General features: G+C 33.8%; 4 protein-coding genes and 3 long non-coding RNA genes across 7 annotated transcripts in view; 3 read left to right on the forward strand and 4 right to left on the reverse strand.

Moving 5' to 3' along the window:
* The first annotated feature begins 2,019 nt into the window (after positions 1-2,019).
* LOC129927342 (uncharacterized) lies at positions 2,020-4,770 on the forward strand. Its single transcript, XR_008778972.1, has 3 exons — positions 2,020-2,293; positions 3,116-3,206; positions 4,516-4,770. It is a non-coding gene; the product is annotated as an uncharacterized LOC129927342 (long non-coding RNA).
* On the reverse strand, positions 3,373-5,272 carry LOC129927339 (multidrug resistance-associated protein 1-like). The gene is made up of 2 exons (XM_056035911.1): positions 4,764-5,272; positions 3,373-4,143 (listed from the first exon to the last, which is right to left on the reverse strand). The coding sequence occupies exons 1-2, from the start codon at positions 4,955-4,957 to the stop codon at positions 4,029-4,031; spliced, it is 309 nt and encodes a 102-aa protein (XP_055891886.1). The 5' UTR covers positions 4,958-5,272; the 3' UTR covers positions 3,373-4,028.
* Positions 5,273-6,225: 953 nt separating this feature from the next.
* Positions 6,226-8,775, forward strand: LOC129927343 (uncharacterized). The gene is made up of 3 exons (XR_008778973.1): positions 6,226-6,298; positions 7,121-7,211; positions 8,521-8,775. It is a non-coding gene; the product is annotated as an uncharacterized LOC129927343 (long non-coding RNA).
* On the reverse strand, positions 7,379-8,962 carry LOC106079181 (multidrug resistance-associated protein 1-like). Its single transcript, XM_013240321.2, has 2 exons — positions 8,769-8,962; positions 7,379-8,148 (listed from the first exon to the last, which is right to left on the reverse strand). Exons 1-2 carry the CDS (start codon positions 8,960-8,962, stop codon positions 8,034-8,036), a joined length of 309 nt encoding a protein of 102 aa, XP_013095775.1. The 3' UTR covers positions 7,379-8,033.
* A 1,057-nt stretch (positions 8,963-10,019) lies between these two features.
* LOC129927341 (uncharacterized) lies at positions 10,020-12,777 on the forward strand. The gene is made up of 3 exons (XR_008778971.1): positions 10,020-10,300; positions 11,123-11,213; positions 12,523-12,777. It is a non-coding gene; the product is annotated as an uncharacterized LOC129927341 (long non-coding RNA).
* LOC129927338 (multidrug resistance-associated protein 1-like) lies at positions 11,381-12,964 on the reverse strand. Its single transcript, XM_056035910.1, has 2 exons — positions 12,771-12,964; positions 11,381-12,150 (listed from the first exon to the last, which is right to left on the reverse strand). Exons 1-2 carry the CDS (start codon positions 12,962-12,964, stop codon positions 12,036-12,038), a joined length of 309 nt encoding a protein of 102 aa, XP_055891885.1. The 3' UTR covers positions 11,381-12,035.
* A 2,860-nt stretch (positions 12,965-15,824) lies between these two features.
* Positions 15,825-27,504, reverse strand: part of LOC106079166 (multidrug resistance-associated protein 1-like) — a 31,174-nt gene continuing 19,494 nt past the window's right edge. The window contains exons 18-30 of the mRNA XM_056035788.1: positions 26,818-26,986; positions 25,699-25,780; positions 25,403-25,511; positions 24,872-25,094; positions 23,634-23,762; positions 23,096-23,274; positions 21,439-21,762; positions 20,573-20,674; positions 19,967-20,113; positions 19,711-19,869; positions 19,218-19,384; positions 16,774-16,968; positions 15,825-16,153 (exon numbers count right to left, since the gene is read on the reverse strand). Coding sequence (XP_055891763.1) covers positions 16,039-16,153; positions 16,774-16,968; positions 19,218-19,384; positions 19,711-19,869; positions 19,967-20,113; positions 20,573-20,674; positions 21,439-21,762; positions 23,096-23,274; positions 23,634-23,762; positions 24,872-25,094; positions 25,403-25,511; positions 25,699-25,780; positions 26,818-26,986 — 2,100 coding nt within the window. The 3' untranslated portion in view covers positions 15,825-16,038. The remainder of the gene's footprint in view (positions 16,154-16,773; positions 16,969-19,217; positions 19,385-19,710; positions 19,870-19,966; positions 20,114-20,572; positions 20,675-21,438; positions 21,763-23,095; positions 23,275-23,633; positions 23,763-24,871; positions 25,095-25,402; positions 25,512-25,698; positions 25,781-26,817; positions 26,987-27,504) is intronic.

Below are 27,504 nucleotides of genomic sequence, written 5' to 3' on the forward strand. Positions count from 1 at the left end.
GGTCATTTCATCCCCTGGTCACTTCATCCCCCGGTCAGGGGATGAAATGACCAGGGTCAGGATGAAATGACCCGGTCATTTCATCCCCTGGTCACTTCATCCCCGGTCATTTCATCCCCTGGTCACTTCATCCCCCGGTCATTTCATCCCCTGGTCATTTCATCCCCTGGTCATTTCATCCCCTGGTCACTTCATCCCCCGGTCATTTCATCCCCGGTCATTTCATACCCTGGTCACTTCATCCCCCGGTCATTTCATCCCCTGGTCATTTCATCCCCTGGTCACTTCATCCCCCTGTCATTTCATCCCCTGGTCATTTCATCCCCTGGTCATTTCATCCCCTGGTCATTTCATCCCCTGGTCATTTCATCCCCTGGTCATTTCATCCCCGGTCATTTCATCCCCTGGTCACTTCATCCCCCAGTCAGTTCATCCCCCAGTCACTTCATCCCCCGGTCATTTCATCCCCTGGTCACTTCATCCCCGGTCATTTCATCCCCTGGTCACTTCATCCCCCGGTCAGTTCATCCCCCGGTCATTTCATCCCCAATTAAATATTTTATATATAAATATGATTATGTAGAATGCTTTCTTTTTTACATTTTATGACATGTTTAGAAAAATTGGTTAAAATGTTTCTTCTGAATGATCTTTGTAATAAGTTAGACCCTTTACAATTTGCTTACCAAAAGGGTAAAGGTGTAGACGATGCCATCCTAAATATTTTAAACTGTGTCTACAAACATCTGGACTTACCGAACACTTATGTAAGATTGCTCTTTATGGATTTCTCATCAGCTTTTAACACTATACAACTTCATTTACTCATTGAAAAGATGAAAGCGTTGCAGATTAGTCCATACATAATACTATGGGCTAATGAATTTTTGACCCAGAGAGCTCAGAGGGTTAGGGTAAACAATGTTATATCTAATGAACGCATAGTTAACACAGGGGCGCCCCAGGGGGCTGTAACATCGCCATTGTGGTTCATTTTGTACACCAATGATTTTCAATCCGATAGTTATTGTTGCTCCTTCACAAAATTCGCTGATGATGCGGCTCTTCTTGCCCTGCTCTCAGAGAGCTCAGACGTAAATGAGTATTTCAAAGAACTAGAACACATTGAGGAATACTGTAAAGATAATTTTTTATTATTAAATGTAAAAAAAAACAAAGAAATGATAATCGATTTTCGTAGGGACAAGAAGGGAAATGATATTGTTTCTGTAGCTGGAGAGACTATTGAAATTGTGCAAACCTTTAAATACCTTGGTACTATCCTAGACAATAAACTAAATTTTACTGCAAATACTGATTATATCAGCAAAAAAGGGCAGCAAAGATTACGACTACTAAGAAAAATGTCCTCGTTTAATGTTAGCGAAAAGGCCTTGGCTATGTTTTATCACGCTCACATCTGCAATATTTTAAGTTTCAATATCACTGCCTGGTATGGCAATCTGAGCATTAAAAATAAAAATAAACTTAATAGAATCCTAAATGCTGCTGGCAAAATCATTGGCAAAAAACAAACCCCATTTGGGCAGTTGTTTGAGACAAACATCTATAAAAAAGCTAACAAGATCCTCGAAATAAAGAATCACCCTTTGTGTCAGGACTTTGTGATTTTACCATCACAAAAGAGATACAAGACACCGATAGCAAAGACAAACAGACACAAACACTCTTTTGTTCCCCTGGCAATCAAATCATTAAATAAGAACAATCTGGTATAAACTTTGTCACATGTAAATTATGAGTGAGTCTGGTGTGAATGTACACTTTGGTTTCTTATAGTTATGTTTTTTGTTTGGTGTAATGCACAAATTGTAAGACAAATTTCCTTACGGATAATAAAGATTATTATTATTATCATTATTATTATATTACTAATGCGTTTATAGTGTTTCCTCTTCCACTTTGTATTCTTAATGAGAAATGTAATATTATATGGTAAATCTGGATGTGTACTTATCTATAGCGTAATCATTAAAGGCCAAGGTGTAGTGCGAGTAGTGGGAATCTTTTGAGAGATAGAAGTGCGATTAGAATAATTATGACCGTGCCGCTGATAACTTATCATCAAAGGCCAAGCTGTGGTGGAAGTACGACCATGTTTCACTTTATTTAATTTTTCAATCGCTCTTTCTTGAAAATGGGCGAGTCATTTTTAGCCTTGTAATAAGGTTTAATTTTTTTCTAGTAAAGGCGGACTTCCTTTTAAACATTAAAGTTACAAATTGTGTTATTGTTCTTTATTTCTATCGATATTTCATTTCTACATGTATATGTAAGTATGTATTTTGTTTATTGATATTCACTTTAGATATCGAAACTGGTGGGGGGCCTCTAGTTATGTGAACATACCCGTCATGATAAGGTTCTTATAGCCTTAAAATTAATTGTTTGAGTGCTTATTGGAAATAATCTTGCATGTATATTTAGGGTGTGACTCTCTCTCTCTTTCTCTCATTTAAATATAAAAGGAATACATTAAATATTGCTCATTTAATGCTTTTTAAAATTACAATTTGTTAGATAAAATTATCAGATGATGAAAATATCAGGGGATGAAGTGACCAGGGGATGAAATGACCGGGGATGAAGTGACCGGTCACCCAGTTCTCTATATAGTTGTAAAGTTCCCCTTTCAGGCCTTGCGATCTATGGGGCAGAGGATGTAAAGGTCATCTGTTTCTGTGGCCCGTGGTTAACCAGTGTGCCATATGGCTAGCACAATGACCAACCACCTTTACTTTCCCCCAACTAATGTCAGGTACCCATAAGAGCTGGGTAGACTCAGGCGCCGCAAAGATCCTGAAAGTAAAAATCCCAGTCTTCAAACCCGGGACCCCTGGTTTGGAAGCCAAGCACTTTACCACAGAGCCACTGTGCCTCCCGAGTTCTCTATATAGTATTGACCTTTTGTTTTCATTTGTATCTGAGTGTTGACATCTTTACCTATGTAATATATTACCTCATTCTATCCGTACCATTATATATTTAAGTTTAATCTCTGGAGTATAAATAGTGATATTCATTTTTTTCCGTGGCATTAGAATGACAATGCTCAGAAAATAAAAGACCATTCTACTATACTTGCTTTCAACAGATCTGTCACTCTAGTTGGAGAGAAAGAAAAATTCTGAAAGAAGTTGTCAAACAAGCAAAGACACCTTTGAAGACAAGAATAATACCACAAGGTAGATGTTTATTTATTATCCTTCTTCAGGTTATTGTTTTTATTTAATAGACTGTCTCCCAAAATGATATGACACACGTGTGAGTTCAGGCATGTGTCTATTTGAACACAGTGTAGAATATATTTTCTTTTAGTTTAATGCTTTCAAACTCTAATAAAAAGCTAATCATCAATGTGCTCTCTTTCATCATGTTCTCCCAATGACCAAGTCACTGGGGGTCAGACAGCATCACTTGACACACTACAAGTGGAAAAAATAATCAACAACAAATGTGTGTGCTCTCAAAAAGTCACTTTATTCGAACCATTAAGTTATTGCCCTTTAATTTCTCTACAGGATTTTTCACTGGGGCACTAGGTGCTTTAGAAGCTATTGTTCATTAAAATAAATATTTAAAATGTATTCCAAGGCTTTGGGTTTATATATTTAACTTCTTTTTATTTTTAATGGTTACAACTTGTGGTAATATAGCATTTGGCTAGTCAAAAGTCAAGAAGACTAATGTCCCAAACTAAGCTAATGTAATGAGGTACTTTGTTTTATAACTATAAAGATCAATAAAATTGATAAAATACAAAAATGTACACTTTGGTTCAAGTTTCAAACTGATTTGTGGATTTGAACATTATGACTAGAATATGTCTCTTAACTGTTCTAATTCATCAATCAGCTGTTAACATCTGCTTGAAATGTTTCATAAATTAAAACAAATGTCTTGTTTTTTAAAACATTAATCCAGGCTTGAGTTCTGTTCACCCTGGTCAGGGGTTTGTCTACAAACAACTTCTTGTTTGTTATTTGTTGTCAATGTAAATTCATGGCTCAGGAAACTAGTCCAGCATCTTTAGCTAATCGGAAGAATGTTGACTTTATGTTCTTTAATAAAGTTTTGGGTGAATCAAATTCTTTGACTTGACCATTGTCCAGTACAAGGATTCTGGGAATGAAAAAGTGAAAAGAAGAAATACTTAATGTAGCATTTGAGTATTTAAAACAGAATATGAATATACCAGCAATATTTTTTTTTATAAACTTTATTCTGATAAAACAGATAAGCATTTTGGTTGTAAATAAACTGATACAGGTTGACCATTATCTTAATATGTAAGGCTTCTGTCTAGACATATCCTGACAGTAAAAAATTTTTACTGTTTAATGTACCGCATCTGTACTTCAAAAAGTTTATTGTAGCTATTTCATATAATTTTTTTTTATATTTAAATTAACAAAAAATAGGTCAGTGCCCCCTTTTAGACCTTGTGATCTTTGTGGCATGATGTAGTGATCATAGTTTTTTTTTTGTGGACAGTTAACAAGGGCGTCATGTTGCCAGCACAATGACCAACTGCCTTTACTTTCCCAAACTAATGTTGGGTTGACTCAGAGGGTATCCTAAAAATTCATTATACAGGCCTTCAGCGAGATTTGAAGCAGAGACACCTCAATTCAGAAGTGAAAGGTTCTACCACTCAGCCACCATATTACATATTTGTCAAAATGATTGAATGTGCACACAAGTCATTTCATTGTGTCTATTCTTCACTAAAGTGTTTGTACCTGTCATAGTTCAATATTGTGTTGATTCTATGTGCTATTGTCAGGACAGTGCAGTCCTTGAACTCTGTGCAAATAGTCTTCTGAATCAAATCGTCTGTTTCCATGTCCACCGAAGCTGTTGCCTCATCCAGGACAAGTATTGTTGTTTTATGAAGCAGTGCCCGAGCTAAACAAAGGAGCTGTCTCTGGCCCATGCTGGGTTAGAGTTAAAATGTTGATAGTTGATTATGACATGGATACAGAACAGTAATAGTGGTCACAATGATATAGTGAAACATAAGGTAGTGTTGTGAACACAAAAACATCTTTTCCAGCTCCATAAATGATAAGCTTTCAAAAATATAATTTAATTACTAATGCAAACATAAAACAGTAGACTATTACTAAAATGTATAAAAACTGCTTTTCTCCATAGGTCCTACAGACTGCTAAACACAATGACATTGGCCAAAAGACAGTAAATGCCCTTTCTAAAAAAAATTAATACAAGCAAATACAAAATTCCTTTTATCTTAAAATCTAAATTCTATTAATCAACTATATACTGCAAATACTGATTATATCAGCAAAAAAGGGCAGCAAAAATTACGACTACTAAGAAAACTGTCCTCGTTTAATGTTAGCGAAAAGGCCTTGGCTATGTTTTATCACGCTCACATCTGCAATATTTTAAGTTTCAATATCACTGCCTGGTATGGCAATCTGAGCATTAAAAATAAAAATAAACTTAATAGAATCCTAAATGCTGCTGGCAAAATCATTGGCAAAAAACAAACCCCATTTGGGCAGTTGTTTGAGACAAACATCTATAAAAAAGCTAACAAGATCCTCGAAATAAAGAATCACCCTTTGTGTCAGGACTTTGTGATTTTACCATCACAAAAGAGATACAAGACACCGATAGCAAAGACAAACAGACACAAACACTCTTTTGTTCCCCTGGCAATCAAATCATTAAATAAGAACAATCTGGTATAAACTTTGTCACATGTAAATTATGAGTGAGTCTGGTGTGAATGTACACTTTGGTTTCTTATAGTTATAATGTTTTTTGTTTGGTGTAATGCACAAATTGTAAGACAAATTTCCTTACGGATAATAAAGATTATTATTATTATCATTATTATTATATTACTAATGCGTTTATAGTGTTTCCTCTTCCACTTTGTATTCTTAATGAGAAATGTAATATTATATGGTAAATCTGGATGTGTACTTATCTATAGCGTAATGATTAAAGGCCAAGGTGTGGTGCAAGTAGTGGAAATCTTTTGAGAGATAGAAGTGCGATTAGAATAATTATGACCGTGCCGCTGATAACTTATCATCAAAGGCCAAGCTGTGGTGAAAGTACGACCATGTTTCACTTTATTTGATTTTTCAATCGCTCTTTCTTGAAAATGGGCGAGTCATTTTTAGCCTTGTAATAAGGTTTAATTTTTTTCTAGTAAAGGCGGACTTTCTTTTAAACATTAAAGTTACAAATTGTGTTATTGTTCTTTATTTCTATCGATATTTCATTTCTACATGTATATGTAAGTATGTATTTTGTTTATTGATATTCACTTTAGATATCGAAACTGGTGGGGGGCCTCTAGTTATGTGAACATACCCGTCATGATAAGGTTCTTATAGCCTTAAAATTAATTGTTTGAGTGCTTATTGGAAATAATCTTGCATGTATATTTAGGGTGTGACTCTCTCTCTCTTTCTCTCATTTAAATATAAAAGGAATACATTAAATATTGCTCATTTAATGCTTTTTAAAATTACAATTTGTTAGATAAAATTATCAGATGATGAAAATATCAGGGGATGAAGTGACCAGGGGATGAAATGACCGGGGATGAAGTGACCGGTCACCCAGTTCTCTATATAGTTGTAAAGTTCCCCTTTCAGGCCTTGCGATCTATGGGGCAGAGGATGTAAAGGTCATCTGTTTCTGTGGCCCGTGGTTAACCAGTGTGCCATATGGCTAGCACAATGACCAACCACCTTTACTTTCCCCCAACTAATGTCAGGTACCCATAAGAGCTGGGTAGACTCAGGCGCCGCAAAGATCCTGAAAGTAAAAATCCCAGTCTTCAAACCCGGGACCCCTGGTTTGGAAGCCAAGCACTTTACCACAGAGCCACTGTGCCTCCCGAGTTCTCTATATAGTATTGACCTTTTGTTTTCATTTGTATCTGAGTGTTGACATCTTTACCTATGTAATATATTACCTCATTCTATCCGTACCATTATATATTTAAGTTTAATCTCTGGAGTATAAATAGTGATATTCATTTTTTTCCGTGGCATTAGAATGACAATGCTCAGAAAATAAAAGACCATTCTACTATACTTGCTTTCAACAGATCTGTCACTCTAGTTGGAGAGAAAGAAAAATTCTGAAAGAAGTTGTCAAACAAGCAAAGACACCTTTGAAGACAAGAATAATACCACAAGGTAGATGTTTATTTATTATCCTTCTTCAGGTTATTGTTTTTATTTAATAGACTGTCTCCCAAAATGATATGACACACGTGTGAGTTCAGGCATGTGTCTATTTGAACACAGTGTAGAATATATTTTCTTTTAGTTTAATGCTTTCAAACTCTAATAAAAAGCTAATCATCAATGTGCTCTCTTTCATCATGTTCTCCCAATGACCAAGTCACTGGGGGTCAGACAGCATCACTTGACACACTACAAGTGGAAAAAATAATCAACAACAAATGTGTGTGCTCTCAAAAAGTCACTTTATTCGAACCATTAAGTTATTGCCCTTTAATTTCTCTACAGGATTTTTCACTGGGGCACTAGGTGCTTTAGAAGCTATTGTTCATTAAAATAAATATTTAAAATGTATTCCAAGGCTTTGGGTTTATATATTTAACTTCTTTTTATTTTTAATGGTTACAACTTGTGGTAATATAGCATTTGGCTAGTCAAAAGTCAAGAAGACTAATGTCCCAAACTAAGCTAATGTAATGAGGTACTTTGTTTTATAACTATAAAGATCAATAAAATTGATAAAATACAAAAATGTACACTTTGGTTCAAGTTTCAAACTGATTTGTGGATTTGAACATTATGACTAGAATATGTCTCTTAACTGTTCTAATTCATCAATCAGCTGTTAACATCTGCTTGAAATGTTTCATAAATTAAAACAAATGTCTTGTTTTTTAAAACATTAATCCAGGCTTGAGTTCTGTTCACCCTGGTCAGGGGTTTGTCTACAAACAACTTCTTGTTTGTTATTTGTTGTCAATGTAAATTCATGGCTCAGGAAACTAGTCCAGCATCTTTAGCTAATCGGAAGAATGTTGACTTTATGTTCTTTAATAAAGTTTTGGGTGAATCAAATTCTTTGACTTGACCATTGTCCAGTACAAGGATTCTGGGAATGAAAAAGTGAAAAGAAGAAATACTTAATGTAGCATTTGAGTATTTAAAACAGAATATGAATATACCAGCAATATTTTTTTTTATAAACTTTATTCTGATAAAACAGATAAGCATTTTGGTTGTAAATAAACTGATACAGGTTGACCATTATCTTAATATGTAAGGCTTCTGTCTAGACATATCCTGACAGTAAAAAATTTTTACTGTTTAATGTACCGCATCTGTACTTCAAAAAGTTTATTGTAGCTATTTCATATAATTTTTTTTTATATTTAAATTAACAAAAAATAGGTCAGTGCCCCCTTTTAGACCTTGTGATCTTTGTGGCATGATGTAGTGATCATAGTTTTTTTTTTGTGGACAGTTAACAAGGGCGTCATGTTGCCAGCACAATGACCAACTGCCTTTACTTTCCCAAACTAATGTTGGGTTGACTCAGAGGGTATCCTAAAAATTCATTATACAGGCCTTCAGCGAGATTTGAAGCAGAGACACCTCAATTCAGAAGTGAAAGGTTCTACCACTCAGCCACCATATTACATATTTGTCAAAATGATTGAATGTGCACACAAGTCATTTCATTGTGTCTATTCTTCACTAAAGTGTTTGTACCTGTCATAGTTCAATATTGTGTTGATTCTATGTGCTATTGTCAGGACAGTGCAGTCCTTGAACTCTGTGCAAATAGTCTTCTGAATCAAATCGTCTGTTTCCATGTCCACCGAAGCTGTTGCCTCATCCAGGACAAGTATTGTTGTTTTATGAAGCAGTGCCCGGGCTAAACAAAGGAGCTGTCTCTGGCCCATGCTGGGTTAGAGTTAAAATGTTGATAGTTGATTATGACATGGATACAGAACAGTAATAGTGGTCACAATGATATAGTGAAACATAAGGTAGTGTTGTGAACACAAAAACATCTTTTCCAGCTCCATAAATGATAAGCTTTCAAAAATATAATTTAATTACTAATGCAAACATAAAACAGTAGACTATTACTAAAATGTATTAAAACTGCTTTTCTCCATAGGTCCTACAGACTGCTAAACACAATGACATTGGCCAAAAGACAGTAAATGCCCTTTCTAAAAAAAATTAATACAAGCAAATACAAAATTCCTTTTATCTTAAAATCTAAATTCTATTAATCAACTATATACTGCAAATACTGATTATATCAGCAAAAAAGGGCAGCAAAAATTACGACTACTAAGAAAACTGTCCTCGTTTAATGTTAGCGAAAAGGCCTTGGCTATGTTTTATCACGCTCACATCTGCAATATTTTAAGTTTCAATATCACTGCCTGGTATGGCAATCTGAGCATTAAAAATAAAAATAAACTTAATAGAATCCTAAATGCTGCTGGCAAAATCATTGGCAAAAAACAAACCCCATTTGGGCAGTTGTTTGAGACAAACATCTATAAAAAAGCTAACAAGATCCTCGAAATAAAGAATCACCCTTTGTGTCAGGACTTTGTGATTTTACCATCACAAAAGAGATACAAGACACCGATAGCAAAGACAAACAGACACAAACACTCTTTTGTTCCCCTGGCAATCAAATCATTAAATAAGAACAATCTGGTATAAACTTTGTCACATGTAAATTATGAGTGAGTCTGGTGTGAATGTACACTTTGGTTTCTTATAGTTATGTTTTTTGTTTGGTGTAATGCACAAATTGTAAGACAAATTTCCTTACGGATAATAAAGATTATTATTATTATCATTATTATTATATTACTAATGCGTTTATAGTGTTTCCTCTTCCACTTTGTATTCTTAATGAGAAATGTAATATTATATGGTAAATCTGGATGTATACTTATCTATAGCGTAATGATTAAAGGTCAAGGTGTGGTGCAAGTAGTGGGAATCTTTTGAGAGATAGAAGTGCGATTAGAATAATTATGACCGTGCCGCTGATAACTTATCATCAAAGGCCAAGCTGTGGTGAAAGTACGACCATGTTTCACTTTATTTGATTTTTCAATCGCTCTTTCTTGAAAATGGGCGAGTCATTTTTAGCCTTGTAATAAGGTTTAATTTTTTTCTAGTAAAGGCGGACTTCCTTTTAAACATTAAAGTTACAAATTGTGTTATTGTTCTTTATTTCTATCGATATTTCATTTCTACATGTATATGTAAGTATGTATTTTGTTTATTGATATTCACTTTAGATATCGAAACTGGTGGGGGGCCTCTAGTTATGTGAACATACCCGTCATGATAAGGTTCTTATAGCCTTAAAATTAATTGTTTGAGTGCTTATTGGAAATAATCTTGCATGTATATTTAGGGTGTGACTCTCTCTCTCTTTCTCTCATTTAAATACAAAAGGAATACATTAAATATTGCTCATTTAATGCTTTTTAAAATTACAATTTGTTAGATAAAATTATCAGATGATGAAAATATCAGGGGATGAAGTGACCAGGGGATGAAATGACCGGGGATGAAGTGACCGGTCACCCAGTTCTCTATATAGTTGTAAAGTTCCCCTTTCAGGCCTTGCGATCTATGGGGCAGAGGATGTAAAGGTCATCTGTTTCTGTGGCCCGTGGTTAACCAGTGTGCCATATGGCTAGCACAATGACCAACCACCTTTACTTTCCCCCAACTAATGTCAGGTACCCATAAGAGCTGGGTAGACTCAGGCGCCGCAAAGATCCTGAAAGTAAAAATCCCAGTCTTCAAACCCGGGACCCCTGGTTTGGAAGCCAAGCACTTTACCACAGAGCCACTGTGCCTCCCGAGTTCTCTATATAGTATTGACCTTTTGTTTTCATTTGTATCTGAGTGTTGACATCTTTACCTATGTAATATATTACCTCATTCTATCCGTACCATTATATATTTAAGTTTAATCTCTGGAGTATAAATAGTGATATTCATTTTTTTCCGTGGCATTAGAATGACAATGCTCAGAAAATAAAAGACCATTCTACTATACTTGCTTTCAACAGATCTGTCACTCTAGTTGGAGAGAAAGAAAAATTCTGAAAGAAGTTGTCAAACAAGCAAAGACACCTTTGAAGACAAGAATAATACCACAAGGTAGATGTTTATTTATTATCCTTCTTCAGGTTATTGTTTTTATTTAATAGACTGTCTCCCAAAATGATATGACACACGTGTGAGTTCAGGCATGTGTCTATTTGAACACAGTGTAGAATATATTTTCTTTTAGTTTAATGCTTTCAAACTCTAATAAAAAGCTAATCATCAATGTGCTCTCTTTCATCATGTTCTCCCAATGACCAAGTCACTGGGGGTCAGACAGCATCACTTGACACACTACAAGTGGAAAAAATAATCAACAACAAATGTGTGTGCTCTCAAAAAGTCACTTTATTCGAACCATTAAGTTATTGCCCTTTAATTTCTCTACAGGATTTTTCACTGGGGCACTAGGTGCTTTAGAAGCTATTGTTCATTAAAATAAATATTTAAAATGTATTCCAAGGCTTTGGGTTTATATATTTAACTTCTTTTTATTTTTAATGGTTACAACTTGTGGTAATATAGCATTTGGCTAGTCAAAAGTCAAGAAGACTAATGTCCCAAACTAAGCTAATGTAATGAGGTACTTTGTTTTATAACTATAAAGATCAATAAAATTGATAAAATACAAAAATGTACACTTTGGTTCAAGTTTCAAACTGATTTGTGGATTTGAACATTATGACTAGAATATGTCTCTTAACTGTTCTAATTCATCAATCAGCTGTTAACATCTGCTTGAAATGTTTCATAAATTAAAACAAATGTCTTGTTTTTTAAAACATTAATCCAGGCTTGAGTTCTGTTCACCCTGGTCAGGGGTTTGTCTACAAACAACTTCTTGTTTGTTATTTGTTGTCAATGTAAATTCATGGCTCAGGAAACTAGTCCAGCATCTTTAGCTAATCGGAAGAATGTTGACTTTATGTTCTTTAATAAAGTTTTGGGTGAATCAAATTCTTTGACTTGACCATTGTCCAGTACAAGGATTCTGGGAATGAAAAAGTGAAAAGAAGAAATACTTAATGTAGCATTTGAGTATTTAAAACAGAATATGAATATACCAGCAATATTTTTTTTTATAAACTTTATTCTGATAAAACAGATAAGCATTTTGGTTGTAAATAAACTGATACAGGTTGACCATTATCTTAATATGTAAGGCTTCTGTCTAGACATATCCTGACAGTAAAAAATTTTTACTGTTTAATGTACCGCATCTGTACTTCAAAAAGTTTATTGTAGCTATTTCATATAATTTTTTTTTATATTTAAATTAACAAAAAATAGGTCAGTGCCCCCTTTTAGACCTTGTGATCTTTGTGGCATGATGTAGTGATCATAGTTTTTTTTTTGTGGACAGTTAACAAGGGCGTCATGTTGCCAGCACAATGACCAACTGCCTTTACTTTCCCAAACTAATGTTGGGTTGACTCAGAGGGTATCCTAAAAATTCATTATACAGGCCTTCAGCGAGATTTGAAGCAGAGACACCTCAATTCAGAAGTGAAAGGTTCTACCACTCAGCCACCATATTACATATTTGTCAAAATGATTGAATGTGCACACAAGTCATTTCATTGTGTCTATTCTTCACTAAAGTGTTTGTACCTGTCATAGTTCAATATTGTGTTGATTCTATGTGCTATTGTCAGGACAGTGCAGTCCTTGAACTCTGTGCAAATAGTCTTCTGAATCAAATCGTCTGTTTCCATGTCCACCGAAGCTGTTGCCTCATCCAGGACAAGTATTGTTGTTTTATGAAGCAGTGCCCGGGCTAAACAAAGGAGCTGTCTCTGGCCCATGCTGGGTTAGAGTTAAAATGTTGATAGTTGATTATGACATGGATACAGAACAGTAATAGTGGTCACAATGATATAGTGAAACATAAGGTAGTGTTGTGAACACAAAAACATCTTTTCCAGCTCCATAAATGATAAGCTTTCAAAAATATAATTTAATTACTAATGCAAACATAAAACAGTAGACTATTACTAAAATGTATTAAAACTGCTTTTCTCCATAGGTCCTACAGACTGCTAAACACAATGACATTGGCCAAAAGACAGTAAATGCCCTTTCTAAAAAAAATTAATACAAGCAAATACAAAATTCCTTTTATCTTAAAATCTAAATTCTATTAATCAACTATATACTGCAAATACTGATTATATCAGCAAAAAAGGGCAGCAAAAATTACGACTACTAAGAAAACTGTCCTCGTTTAATGTTAGCGAAAAGGCCTTGGCTATGTTTTATCACGCTCACATCTGCAATATTTTAAGTTTCAATATCACTGCCTGGTATGGCAATCTGAGCATTAAAAATAAAAATAAACTTAATAGAATCCTAAATGCTGCTGGCAAAATCATTGGCAAAAAACAAACCCCATTTGGGCAGTTGTTTGAGACAAACATCTATAAAAAAGCTAACAAGATCCTCGAAATAAAGAATCACCCTTTGTGTCAGGACTTTGTGATTTTACCATCACAAAAGAGATACAAGACACCGATAGCAAAGACAAACAGACACAAACACTCTTTTGTTCCCCTGGCAATCAAATCATTAAATAAGAACAATCTGGTATAAACTTTGTCACATGTAAATTATGAGTGAGTCTGGTGTGAATGTACACTTTGGTTTCTTATAGTTATGTTTTTTGTTTGGTGTAATGCACAAATTGTAAGACAAATTTCCTTACGGATAATAAAGATTATTATTATTATCATTATTATTATATTACTAATGCGTTTATAGTGTTTCCTCTTCCACTTTGTATTCTTAATGAGAAATGTAATATTATATGGTAAATCTGGATGTATACTTATCTATAGCGTAATGATTAAAGGTCAAGGTGTGGTGCAAGTAGTGGGAATCTTTTGAGAGATAGAAGTGCGATTAGAATAATTATGACCGTGCCGCTGATAACTTATCATCAAAGGCCAAGCTGTGGTGAAAGTACGACCATGTTTCACTTTATTTGATTTTTCAATCGCTCTTTCTTGAAAATGGGCGAGTCATTTTTAGCCTTGTAATAAGGTTTAATTTTTTTCTAGTAAAGGCGGACTTCCTTTTAAACATTAAAGTTACAAATTGTGTTATTGTTCTTTATTTCTATCGATATTTCATTTCTACATGTATATGTAAGTATGTATTTTGTTTATTGATATTCACTTTAGATATCGAAACTGGTGGGGGGCCTCTAGTTATGTGAACATACCCGTCATGATAAGGTTCTTATAGCCTTAAAATTAATTGTTTGAGTGCTTATTGGAAATAATCTTGCATGTATATTTAGGGTGTGACTCTCTCTCTCTTTCTCTCATTTAAATACAAAAGGAATACATTAAATATTGCTCATTTAATGCTTTTTAAAATTACAATTTGTTAGATAAAATTATCAGATGATGAAAATATCAGGGGATGAAGTGACCAGGGGATGAAATGACCGGGGATGAAGTGACCGGTCACCCAGTTCTCTATATAGTTGTAAAGTTCCCCTTTCAGGCCTTGCGATCTATGGGGCAGAGGATGTAAAGGTCATCTGTTTCTGTGGCCCGTGGTTAACCAGTGTGCCATATGGCTAGCACAATGACCAACCACCTTTACTTTCCCCCAACTAATGTCAGGTACCCATAAGAGCTGGGTAGACTCAGGCGCCGCAAAGATCCTGAAAGTAAAAATCCCAGTCTTCAAACCCGGGACCCCTGGTTTGGAAGCCAAGCACTTTACCACAGAGCCACTGTGCCTCCCGAGTTCTCTATATAGTATTGACCTTTTGTTTTCATTTGTATCTGAGTGTTGACATCTTTACCTATGTAATATATTACCTCATTCTATCCGTACCATTATATATTTAAGTTTAATCTCTGGAGTATAAATAGTGATATTCATTTTTTTCCGTGGCATTAGAATGACAATGCTCAGAAAATAAAAGACCATTCTACTATACTTGCTTTCAACAGATCTGTCACTCTAGTTGGAGAGAAAGAAAAATTCTGAAAGAAGTTGTCAAACAAGCAAAGACACCTTTGAAGACAAGAATAATACCACAAGGTAGATGTTTATTTATTATCCTTCTTCAGGTTATTGTTTTTATTTAATAGACTGTCTCCCAAAATGATATGACACATGTGTGAGTTCAGGCATGTGTCTATTTGAACACAGTGTAGAATATATTTTCTTTTAGTTTAATGCTTTCAAACTCTAATAAAAAGCTAATCATCAATGTGCTCTCTTTCATCATGTTCTCCCAATGACCAAGTCACTGGGGGTCAGACAGCATCACTTGACACACTACAAGTGGAAAAAATAATCAACAACAAATGTGTGTGCTCTCAAAAAGTCACTTTATTCGAACCATTAAGTTATTGCCCTTTAATTTCTCTACAGGATGTTTCACTGGGGCACTAGGTGCTTTAGAAGCTATTGTTCATTAAAATAAATATTTAAAATGTATTCCAAGGCTTTGGGTTTATATATTTAACTTCTTTTTATTTTTAATGGTTACAACTTGTGGTAATATAGCATTTGGCTAGTCAAAAGTCAAGAAGACTAATGTCCCAAAACTAAGCTAATGTAATGAGGTACTTTGTTTTATAACTATAAAGATCAATAAAATTGATAAAATACAAAAATGTACACTTTGGTTCAAGTTATAAACTGATTTGTGGATTTGAACATTATGACTAGAATATGTCTCTTAACTGTTCTAATTCATCAATCAGCTGTTAACATCTGCTTGAAATGTTTCATAAATTAAAACAAATGTCTTGTTTTTTAAAACATTAATCCAGGCTTGAGTTCTGTTCACCCTGGTCAGGGGTTTGTCTACAAACAACTTCTTGTTTGTTATTTGTTGTCAATGTAAATTCATGGCTCAGGAAACTAGTCCAGCATCTTTAGCTAATCGGAAGAATGTTGACTTTATGTTCTTTAATAAAGTTTTGGGTGAATCAAATTCTTTGACTTGACCATTGTCCAGTACAAGGATTCTGGGAATGAAAAAGTGAAAAGAAGAAATACTTAATGTAGCATTTGAGTATTTAAAACAGAATATGAATATACCAGCAATATTTTTTTTTATAAACTTTATTCTGATAAAACAGATAAGCATTTTGGTTGTAAATAAACTGATACAGGTTGACCATTATCTTAATATGTAAGGCTTCTGTCTAGACATATCCTGACAGTAAAAAATTTTTACTGTTTAATGTACCGCATCTGTACTTCAAAAAGTTTATTGTAGCTATTTCATATAATTTTTTTTTATATTTAAATTAACAAAAAATAGGTCAGTGCCCCCTTTTAGACCTTGTGATCTTTGTGGCATGATGTAGTGATCATAGTTTTTTTTTTGTGGACAGTTAACAAGGGCGTCATGTTGCCAGCACAATGACCAACTGCCTTTACTTTCCCAAACTAATGTTGGGTTGACTCAGAGGGTATCCTAAAAATTCATTATACAGGCCTTCAGCGAGATTTGAAGCAGAGACACCTCAATTCAGAAGTGAAAGGTTCTACCACTCAGCCACCATATTACATATTTGTCAAAATGATTGAATGTGCACACAAGTCATTTCATTGTGTCTATTCTTCACTAAAGTGTTTGTACCTGTCATAGTTCAATATTGTGTTGATTCTATGTGCTATTGTCAGGACAGTGCAGTCCTTGAACTCTGTGCAAATAGTCTTCTGAATCAAATCGTCTGTTTCCATGTCCACCGAAGCTGTTGCCTCATCCAGGACAAGTATTGTTGTTTTATGAAGCAGTGCCCGGGCTAAACAAAGGAGCTGTCTCTGGCCCATGCTGGGTTAGAGTTAAAATGTTGATAGTTGATTATGACATGGATACAGAACAGTAATAGTGGTCACAATGATATAGTGAAACATAAGGTAGTGTTGTGAACACAAAAACATCTTTTCCAGCTCCATAAATGATAAGCTTTCAAAAATATAATTTAATTACTAATGCAAACATAAAACAGTAGACTATTACTAAAATGTATAAAAACTGCTTTTCTCCATAGGTCCTACAGACTGCTAAACACAATGACATTGGCCAAAAGACAGTAAATGCCCTTTCTAAAAAAAATTAATACAAGCAAATACAAAATTCCTTTTATCTTAAAATCTAAATTCTATTAATCAACTATATACTGCAAATACTGATTATATCAGCAAAAAAGGGCAGCAAAGATTACGACTACTAAGAAAACTGTCCTCGTTTAATGTTAGCGAAAAGGCCTTGGCTATGTTTTATCACGCTCACATCTGCAATATTTTAAGTTTCAATATCACTGCTTGGTATGGCAATCTGAGCATTAAAAATAAAAATAAACTTAATAGAATCCTAAATGCTGCTGGCAAAATTATTGGCAAAAAACAAACCCCATTTGGGCAGTTGTTTGAGACAAACATCTCTAAAAAAGCTAACAAGATCCTCGAAATAAAGAATCACCCTTTGTGTCAGGATTTTGTGATTTTACCATCACAAAAGAGATACAAGACACCGATAGCAAAGACAAACAGACACAAACACTCTTTTGTTCCCCTGGCAATCAAATCATTAAATAAGAACAATCTGGTATAAACTTTGTCACATGTAAATTATGAGTGAGTCTGGTGTGAATGTACACTTTGGTTTCTTATAGTTATAATGTTTTTTGTTTGGTGTAATGCACAAATTGTAAGACAAATTTCCTTATGGATAATAAAGATTATTATTATTATTATTATTATATATATATATAGTAACTTTTCATTTTTACAAAGCCTGACAGAATGAAGTAACTATAAATCTTACAAAATGCTAATAAGTATATTACAAGTATACTAACTTTCTTCAGTTGTGATATGAAAAAACTAACAAGACTTCAGACTTTACAAATACTGTACAATGAGGCAGCCACCTAAGGCTATATTACTTAAAAATGCAAAGTTGCTGTAGACCTTTGATGTAATAATTATGTTTGCAGTTTATGTGATAAGAACTTTAAAAGGAAGGTTGTAACACTGCTGGTTTTGTAAAACTACTTGTAAGTAATTGAGGTAATAAACAAGCAAAAAAAAAACACACTTTAAAATCAGAAAAAAAAAGGATTATCTAAGGAGAAGAACTCCAAATTTACAACTACATATCTCAATAAATGTAGAATATATTTCCTTTATTTGACATCAAACAAAATAATTAATTACCATTAATTTATTGACTAACTGGTAAATTCTTTTTATTAATTCAAGATTTGTTAGGTACAACAAATAATTAATCTCAGAATGGGTGTGGGATAAATAATGTGTTCAAAATTTTTAACCCGTCAGACAGAGTGAGTTGATATATAAGCTTTGTAAAAATGAGAGTTTTAATGTTTACTCTTGCTAATGGTAAAAGTCTCTATTTACTCAATATTGTGTTCATTAGTCCAGGGGCAGCCTTAGGTCACTGCAACCTATACGGTCGCAGTTGGCCCTGCACTTCCATAGGCCCCGCGCTAATTCCTAATTTTTCAAAAATTAATGAAATTCTCCAGGAAAAATAGTCTAAATTGTCGTTTTGACATGTCATTCATCTATGCGCGATATAAAAAGGTAATAATAGGGTGAATTTTTAACTAAATCGGAAGTTCCATTACTTTTTTTTTACTATAAGAGTCACTGGCATTTAAATATAGGTCTAAATCTATCTCTATCTCTTTTTTAAAAAATCAAAAGCGATTTTTTTTAAATTTGATCGTGATTATGTACATAGTAAAGAATGAATAAAATGCAAAAACAAATTTATTTCTAATACAAAATCTTAATTTTCACTTGGATCTATTATCCTTATACCTCCACAAACTAGGTCCTGCGCAATCCGTTTCACATAGGACTGGCCCTGCATTAGTCTACATTAATTTAATTTTCAGTAGAAAGAGAACAATTTACTAGACTGGGCTCAGAGCTTTAAGTATAAGTTTGTCATTGAGAGCAGCTCTTTAAAGAGCTGAGAAATACTTTTTGTTTTCACATTCATATATTGTTTGATTCAGTTATCACCAAAGACAAGCCAAAATAAATTACCTGAAGTTTTGGCCACCTTCACCACAGTTGTAGTCTAAGTTGCCAGGTAAACTTTCCACAAATGTTTTCAGATGAGAATGTTTGAGGGCTTCCCACAATTCCTCCACTGATTTTTCTTCCAAGGGATCTAAATTCATGCGTATGCTTCCACCAAAAATTACAGGGTCCTTTGACAAATATACAAGAATAGATGTCGGACAATAATCTCCTTTGGGGAAGGAACATTTATAATTTATATTACAGAATATAAGACAAAAAATGCAATTTTTACAATGAATATGATGCATTAGATTTATACAATCATTGATTTAAAAAAAATGTCATCTCTAGCCTTTTTTCAACATTCTGTCAATGAAAAGATGTTTAAATTTAAAGCAATTACTGTAATGGTATCGATATATTTCTATTCAATATGAAATCAATAGGATGAAATTTGGACTGAAGGAAGGAATTTTTAATAAAAGTTAGTCAAACTGTTACATCTTGAACTTACTTGAGGAAGAATTGTAATTTTTTTCCTGAGATCATGTAGACCTACTACAGAAATATTACAGTCGTCAAGTAATATCTGACCTTCAGCTGCTTCCATGAGACGAAACAGGGAACTCATAAGTGAAGATTTACCTGCCCCTGTTCTTCCAACTACTCCAATCTAATAATAACGAAAAGGTTGATTGTTACAAATAAAACATAGAGAATTAAAAAAAAAAAAGACATTGTAACCATACATGCAATTAAATCATTACAACCTTTTCTCCTTTCCGAACATGACATGAAATGCCTCTCAGGACAAAGTCAAGCCCATCTCGGTATCTAGCTTTGTAATCATTGAAAATCACTTCACCATTTTGAGGCCAAAGTGGCTGTGGTCTTGTTTCAGGAATTTCCCATTCTGCCTGTAACAACAGTGGTAGTAGTTAGAAAAAAAAATCTAAAGTTTGTTTGAAAAAATGATAAAACTTGTGTATATGAACAAAACACATAACAAAAAAGGGAAAGAACTGGTTTCCGATATTTGCAGTCTATTTTCTACCAAACATACCATATGTTGTAATAATGTCGTTTATTTTGAGTTTCTAGCAAGAGTGGAATGTTTGTGACTCTCAGATCAATGAGTTTTTTTTCTATTGTTATGTATGTCTTCTCTCAAGTCAAACTGCAATTTTTCAGTTTTTAACAGACTTGAAATAAAATTACAGACAATCCATTATTTGTCTAATAATCTTATTAGTAGGCTTATTACTTAATAAAAATATATATCTACCTTCCTAGCACAATTTTTAGAGTGACAACTAAATTATTTTCTTATCTTATAAATTAAAGACGTTACTTCAAAAAAGATTCTAATAACTGACCTCAACAGGTTTATTGGAATATTCCAAAACTCTTTCCAAAGAAACTAATTCTTGTTCTGTGTAAGTTGAGTGAGTCATGTACCAGCCCAGGGAGTAAACAAACTGTAAGAATAGTGAAACATAAATTCAGATGACTTAGCTATTGTAAAAACCATCAACCTTGGAACAGTGCTTTTCATTAAATCTCTCTTATTGTCATTTCCTCATAGATTCACTTTCAACTTAATGCTCTATTTGGATCATAATAGATTATGAAAATGGTTGGGGGACAAAAATATTTTTTTCTTCACTTTTGCTGATTTGAGTTTCTCTCTTGAATTCATTTATAATGTAAAGCTCAGGATTCACTTCTCAGAATTAACTTTATTTAAGGTTTCATTAAATCGTTAAAAAAATCTTATATCAAGAATTTATTCTATTATCTTGTGATGCAGGTTCATAGTTTTGTCAAAAGTGTTGGAAATCGAGTTATTATATTTTATATTTGACTGAAAACAGTTTAAATTATTTCAGAGTACCTGAAAACACCTTAATATAAAAAATGAGCAATTACTAAAAAACTAAAAAGATATGCAGCCTTAAAACCTCATGCTCTGCATTATAATAATTGGGTTTAAATTCTCTAGATTCACTAGATGGGGCAAAATATGTAGATTACATGGCCACATGAAATACAACAACCCACTTTATCTTTAGATTCAAAGACAAGCATTAATATTATCACTAGCAAATGGGCCATTATCACGTTTTTATATTTTCATTATTAATAAACACATAGGGTAAACATGTGAGATAACTTTTGTCAGTTTTTATTTGTCTTTCTAGTTTGCTCTCATAAAACGTCTGCTTTGTTTATTGCTACTCACTTCTGAGGAATACATCAGGATTAGACCAGCTTCAGCTGGCGTGATGTGCCCAGTGCAGACTATTATCAGCCCACATGCTAGAACAACTACGTAGGACATGACAGTGATATGATTGTCAAACCAGATCCCAACAAACATCTCCCAGACGTCAAACTTCAAGTGATTCTCTATAACTGTATGCATCCTTGAGACAAATCTCTGCTGAGCTCCAAAGGCACGAATGGTTGACAGTCCGTGAATGGTTTCCTTGAAGAAGTCAATGATAGGAGAAGAGTTTTGGTTTCTGTAATGACGAAGTTTCCGAGCAGTTTTTGAAAATAAATGCTGAAAAATGAAATAAATCATGCTAAAGTATTTAGCCAAATATAAAGAATTTATATTTTATTATAGCTTCTGCTTGAAGAATAAAGTGCTTGTTAGTAAGTAAAGTTCTCCATATAGATCTTTTGATCCATGGGGCAGATGATGTAAAGGTCATCTATTTCACCGGTCACAGTTAATGATTTTGTCATGTGGCAGCACAATAACTAGCTGCCTTTACTTTTGCCCAACTAATGTCAGGTACCCATTAGAGATGGGTGGACTCGGAGGTGCTCTAAGGATCCTGAAAGTAAAAATCTAAGTCTTGACCAGGAGTTGAACCCCTAACCCTCCAGATTGTCACTGCACCTCCAAAGTGCTTGTTATCCAAACCAAAGATACTGAGTAGTAATTCCAATGGAGATACTGACAGATTAATTAAGTTAAGTGATAGTACAGAATTTGAGAATGTTCTGTTACATATGGGTATTGAGCTTCTGTTGTTATCATAAAAAAACATTCTCATACATTTGTGAACACAGAAAGAAGCTAGGAGATCACTTCTAATATAATAATAAAACAGATACAATATTAATACACTTTTAATGATATTGTAAGTTTCAGAACTCAATGAATACAGGCTTGAGCTCTTAAAACTTAAAGCAAATCATATAATTATAATTATAAATATAATTAAATCTAGTATTCAGGGTTGAAGATACATTTTTAAAGTTTCCTAAGGGACCTTCATTACATACATTAACCCCAATTTCAGTTACCTACGGTATTTTTTCTTCTTGTTGCATCTAACATTTTTTTTTTTACATTCCTTATTTACACCACTAAGTTGAAATTATTTCAAGAGAGGATAATTCATGTATAAATAGGAAGTTAGATTCTGAAATAGAGAGACAGAAGAAATATTCCTTATATCTTAGTAAGGTGAATGAAGCAAAAGTAAGGTGAATGTAGCAAAAGTAAGGTGAATGTAGCAAATGGAAGGTGAATGTAGCAAATGGAAGGTGAATGTAGCAAATGGAAGGTGAATGTAGCAAATGGAAGGTGAATGTAGCAAATGTAAAGTGAATGTAGCAAATGTAAAGTGAATGTAGCAAATGTAAAGTGAATGTAGCAAATTGAAGGTGAATGTAGCAAATGGAAGGTGAATGTAGCAAATAGAAGGCGAGAAGAAATACTTCCAAACCTCTTCTCCCTCCATTAAACACACATACTCACAGAGCTGGCATTTTTAAATTCAAAAGACATTCTCTCTTTAACAGACTTAGTTTTGTACCGATAGTGAAAATCATTTTCAGAAACTATTGAACAAAAATATCTTATGGACAAACTTCTGTACCTGTAAATACAAGAAGATGCAGGTGATGAGCAGAACAAATGGGATGACTCTGGGATTTAAGTATAAAAGAACTGAGAGCTGCATCAACACTGCGCCTGAACAACGCAAGTATTCTTCCAAGCAGCCACCAAGACCATCAATGCTTAGTATATCCTTTGAGAAGCGGCTGATAATACGACCTAGTAAGCAGACATTTGTTATTAAAATTTGTTAATAAAATGTATGTAGTATATATCTATACATCTATATATATAGCTCCTTCTGTATCAAAAGGCAATAGATGCACCCAAATGAATCACTAAGTCCCAATTTCTTCTTAGGATGGGTCAGAATCTGGTGAGACCAATCAAGTTGATTCTGGAGCAGCAAAGTTTGCCATAGTCCATGCATGTGGATGCATCTGTTTTAAGGCTAACTGAGAGGACAGCTTTCTTTTTCTTTCTTTCTATAATGTATTATATGAACTATATTTTTTTTAATACGTTTTTTATTTGACCCGTTATTTCTTATGTTCTACTAAGAATTAAACATGACCTACCTGTGGGTGTGGTATCAAAGAAGGACATTGGCGCCCTTAAAATGTTATGAAGCAGCTGATTATGAAGTCTGTTGGCAGCGTCTAAGGCTTTGGTCTGAACCAAGTAGAGAAACAGGCTACTAAACAAAACTAGACAAAAAATAAGTGTGTTACATGCAGTTAAAATAAGCAAACAAACACAAGCACATGCATAGTTTAACAAGTCTTCACCTTCACAAAGACGGTCTGGCAGGCACAGAAGAAGAGTTAGCTGACTTGGTGAGACAAGACTTCCGCAGAATATGGTGTGCAAATCAATGCCATACAAACACAAATTATGACCAATAGCCAACAGTGCTTTAAAATGGACATCAATATTGGAGGCAAAAAGCTGGCAAGTGACAGAAATACCTTGGAGCTATAGTTTCAGATGAAGGAACAACTGGCTAGAATTGCAGTCCACAGCTGCACTTGCAAAACTCAAAACAATCTTGAAAGACTAATGGGTGGCCCTCAGCACTGAGATGCTCTTTGTTCATAGCAACAGTCTTGTATGCTTGCAAATCCTAGACGCTAATTGCAGAACTAGAGCAGAAGATCCTAACAATGGAACTAAAATGCTATATAGGATACAAGTCATCACCTACAAAGACCTATAACCTATAAATTCATTTCAATGTTAACTATAACGAATAAACATTTAAATTTTTTTTCAAAAACTTTTTAGATGTCTAATAAAAGGCTTATATTCATGCATTCCTTGTCTAGTGATTTGGTTCCGCAATGGTTGTTATTGCCAGAAGTGGTAATAGAAATAAGCACTCCACTATCTATAAAATGCTTTCAATGGAATGCATCTCAAAGAGCCTCGAATCCAACATCCAGTCCAAATCCTGGCCATCATGTGCGACACTCTCTCAATTAGGCACGAGTGGCTCCGTAATTGGGTCCGGTGGAACTGGTACCACTGACAGGAGAAGGGGCAAAAGGTGAGTAACTGGCACCTCAACCAGTAAGCTTCTGTACGGGTATCAAAACTTGCAGTTCCTTTGGATACATCAGCTGTGTAGAGAGGAGGGAACAGCTGTGTCGTGACATTGTTCCAACAATAGACAATACCCAGGCAATTATATCTTTCTATGAGATGATCCATAGTCATGAGCAAAGGAGACCACAGATCTAGTGTTTGAACAAATAATAGAAACACAAAAGATAGTGTACACTTTCCACTCCAAGTTTTAAGTCAAAAGAATACTTACTTCCAGAGCTGCCAATCATGACATATGTAATTAAATAATTCATGCTGGACAATGAAGACTGGTGCAAAGCTGTGTTTGACAGACTAGAGTCCTCGGCCCATTTCCCAAGCCATAACTCTTTCCCATCTTTAAATATCAGCCACACAATAAACACAAATGATATCAAACAGAAGTTTTTAAATCCAATGGCTTTTAAATATTCATGGTAAATTTTTGAAGAAATCTGAAATATACAAAACAGATAATCAAAGACTTGACCTATATTAAATTCTCTTTATTCTTACATAGACCAAGTTTATATTTCTTTATTATAGCTATATAGACTATATATTTCTTCCTAAATATCTGCTTAGACTATATTTTCATTCCTAATACTTATGTAAAGAGATCAATATTTGTTGCCTTACTTTTAAGTAGACCAGTTTTATATTTCTCTTGTACTAATGTTTTATTCACTTCTCATTAACCTTACTTCACTATTTTCACTACCTTTGAGAATCTTTTTATATATAAATAAGTTAGAAATCTCACTTTTGTGTTATCCCTGTCTTCATCATTCAATGCATTCTTTGTCAGATCTCCAATGTTCTTGTTATCCTGGAGATCTTCTACACATGTGGTCTTTAGATTAAGTTCATCACTGTTTTTTTTTTTTTTTTAAGAGCATAGAAGCTTAGATGAATTCTCATAATAAATTCTTACTGAGACTTGGCCTTAAATTTTAAATTTAAGTCTGCATTGGTGTTGATGGTTACATTAAAAATATTTTGATCAAATCGTATTCAAATTAGAAAAACTAGAATTAATAAATGCACTTTAGAACCTACCAGTACTTGTGAAGTTTCTGTCTGTCCTTAAAGTTGTTTAAATTACTTTCCTGACATGTAAGAGATTTGTCCATGCTATTTTCTATTTCAATAAAACAAGAGTTCAATCTGAGATTAACACCAATAGATTGTCTTACAAAGCAAGTTGGTATTTTAATGTAATTTAATGTATATACATTTGAAAGAAAATGATAAAAATAGTTCTGACATTGAAAATAACACAATTTGCAACTATTGACAGGGTCATAAATTATACCCATTGATTTTCAATAGAGTATAGCCTACTTTTTAAAAATATTAGAATTCAAAGGGAAATGACTAAATCTATTTCTTTTTATTCACCAAGTGTTAAGTTTGTCAGACAAAATCACACACATATTTCTTTATGATTTCTTATTCAATGCTCTTAAACATATTGGCCTTTAACCTTCAAGCCTGTTTTTTGTGGGCTCATTTGTATATTTGAAAATATGTTAATTTAATATTTCTAGGTTTTAGATTGTACATGAAAAACAAATAATTAAAAAAAAATAAAGATAACATGTTTGATCATGTGTATTTGTTGTGTGCAACTATTAAACAGTTTAAAAAATAAGATAAATTCCTTCAACAACTAGCAGCCTGTAAGATAGATTTTGTAAAGTTCACACGTTTTCTGGTCAATGATTTACAACAGTGGTATGTGGCCAGCACAATGATTCCTTCCCTTTTACCCATAGCTAAGTGAACTCAGGGACTTTAGAACAAATCTCAAACCTCACTATTACAATTCTCAGTGCCTATACCAGAACATAAGCCCACATAACTTAGCTTGATCACCTATTGAAGTAATAGCAAATTCTGGGACACTAGGAAAAACTCAAGGTATGCACAATCAGAATAAACAAACCAAGATACAAATGTAATCTTGAACTGCCAGGGTTATTCATATTGATTTTTTAAATAACTTCAGCAATATAAATTAAGGGTAAATTTGATTTTAAAACAACAACATACACATACTGCATTCCTCACTAATCTTTGGACTCAAAGAAAAGCCTTATTAAAGTGGAATAAAATGAGAATCTTATCTCTAGCATAGACTATATTTAATAATAATGTGCATAGAAAGGGACTCACTATTGTTATTATTTGAGTTCAAAGTTGATTGAAGAAACTGAGAAAAGTCTCCATTATTTTCCAAAAGTTGTTGATAGGATCCAGCTTCAGAAATACGTCCATCTTTGACAACAATAATTTCATCAACAAATGGAAGCCAATGCACTCCATGGGTCACCAGAACTCTTGTCTGTAAAAGTTTACAAAACAGGTCTCTACCAATCTTATTTGTTTTTAAAAACTTAATTTTACTTCATTCATTCACTATTACCAAAGACTGTTGGATTGAAAAAATTGACCAATGACTTTATTATGGGATATGCAATTGAATGGCATAAACTGTTTGGCTACCTATCAATGGAGCTAAGAGTTCAAATCCCAACTGGAGCTGAGCTCTTATATGCTGAGCAGGGAAGCTTTCTTCCACATACCCCTTCCCCCCAAGTGTGTCTTTGTGACATAGTGCATGAGATCCACATCTATTTTGTGCTATTTGTTGTACAACTCTTAAGCTACATGGAGCAAGTGAACACATTTATATGAATGCTGTGCCCTCTTAGCAGAAAAAAAAGGGCGTAAATTATTTTTCTACCTTCTATTTCCAATAAAATCAATTTCAAAAACTTTCTACGAGTTTCACTTCAGTAATCACTTCTCTAAAATATGTTTCATTTATACTTTTCCTTTCACACCTTGCAATCCAGAGGG

The sequence above is a fragment of the Biomphalaria glabrata genome, chromosome 7 (assembly GCF_947242115.1).
Source record: "Biomphalaria glabrata chromosome 7, xgBioGlab47.1, whole genome shotgun sequence".
Lineage (NCBI taxonomy): Eukaryota > Metazoa > Mollusca > Gastropoda > Planorbidae > Biomphalaria > Biomphalaria glabrata.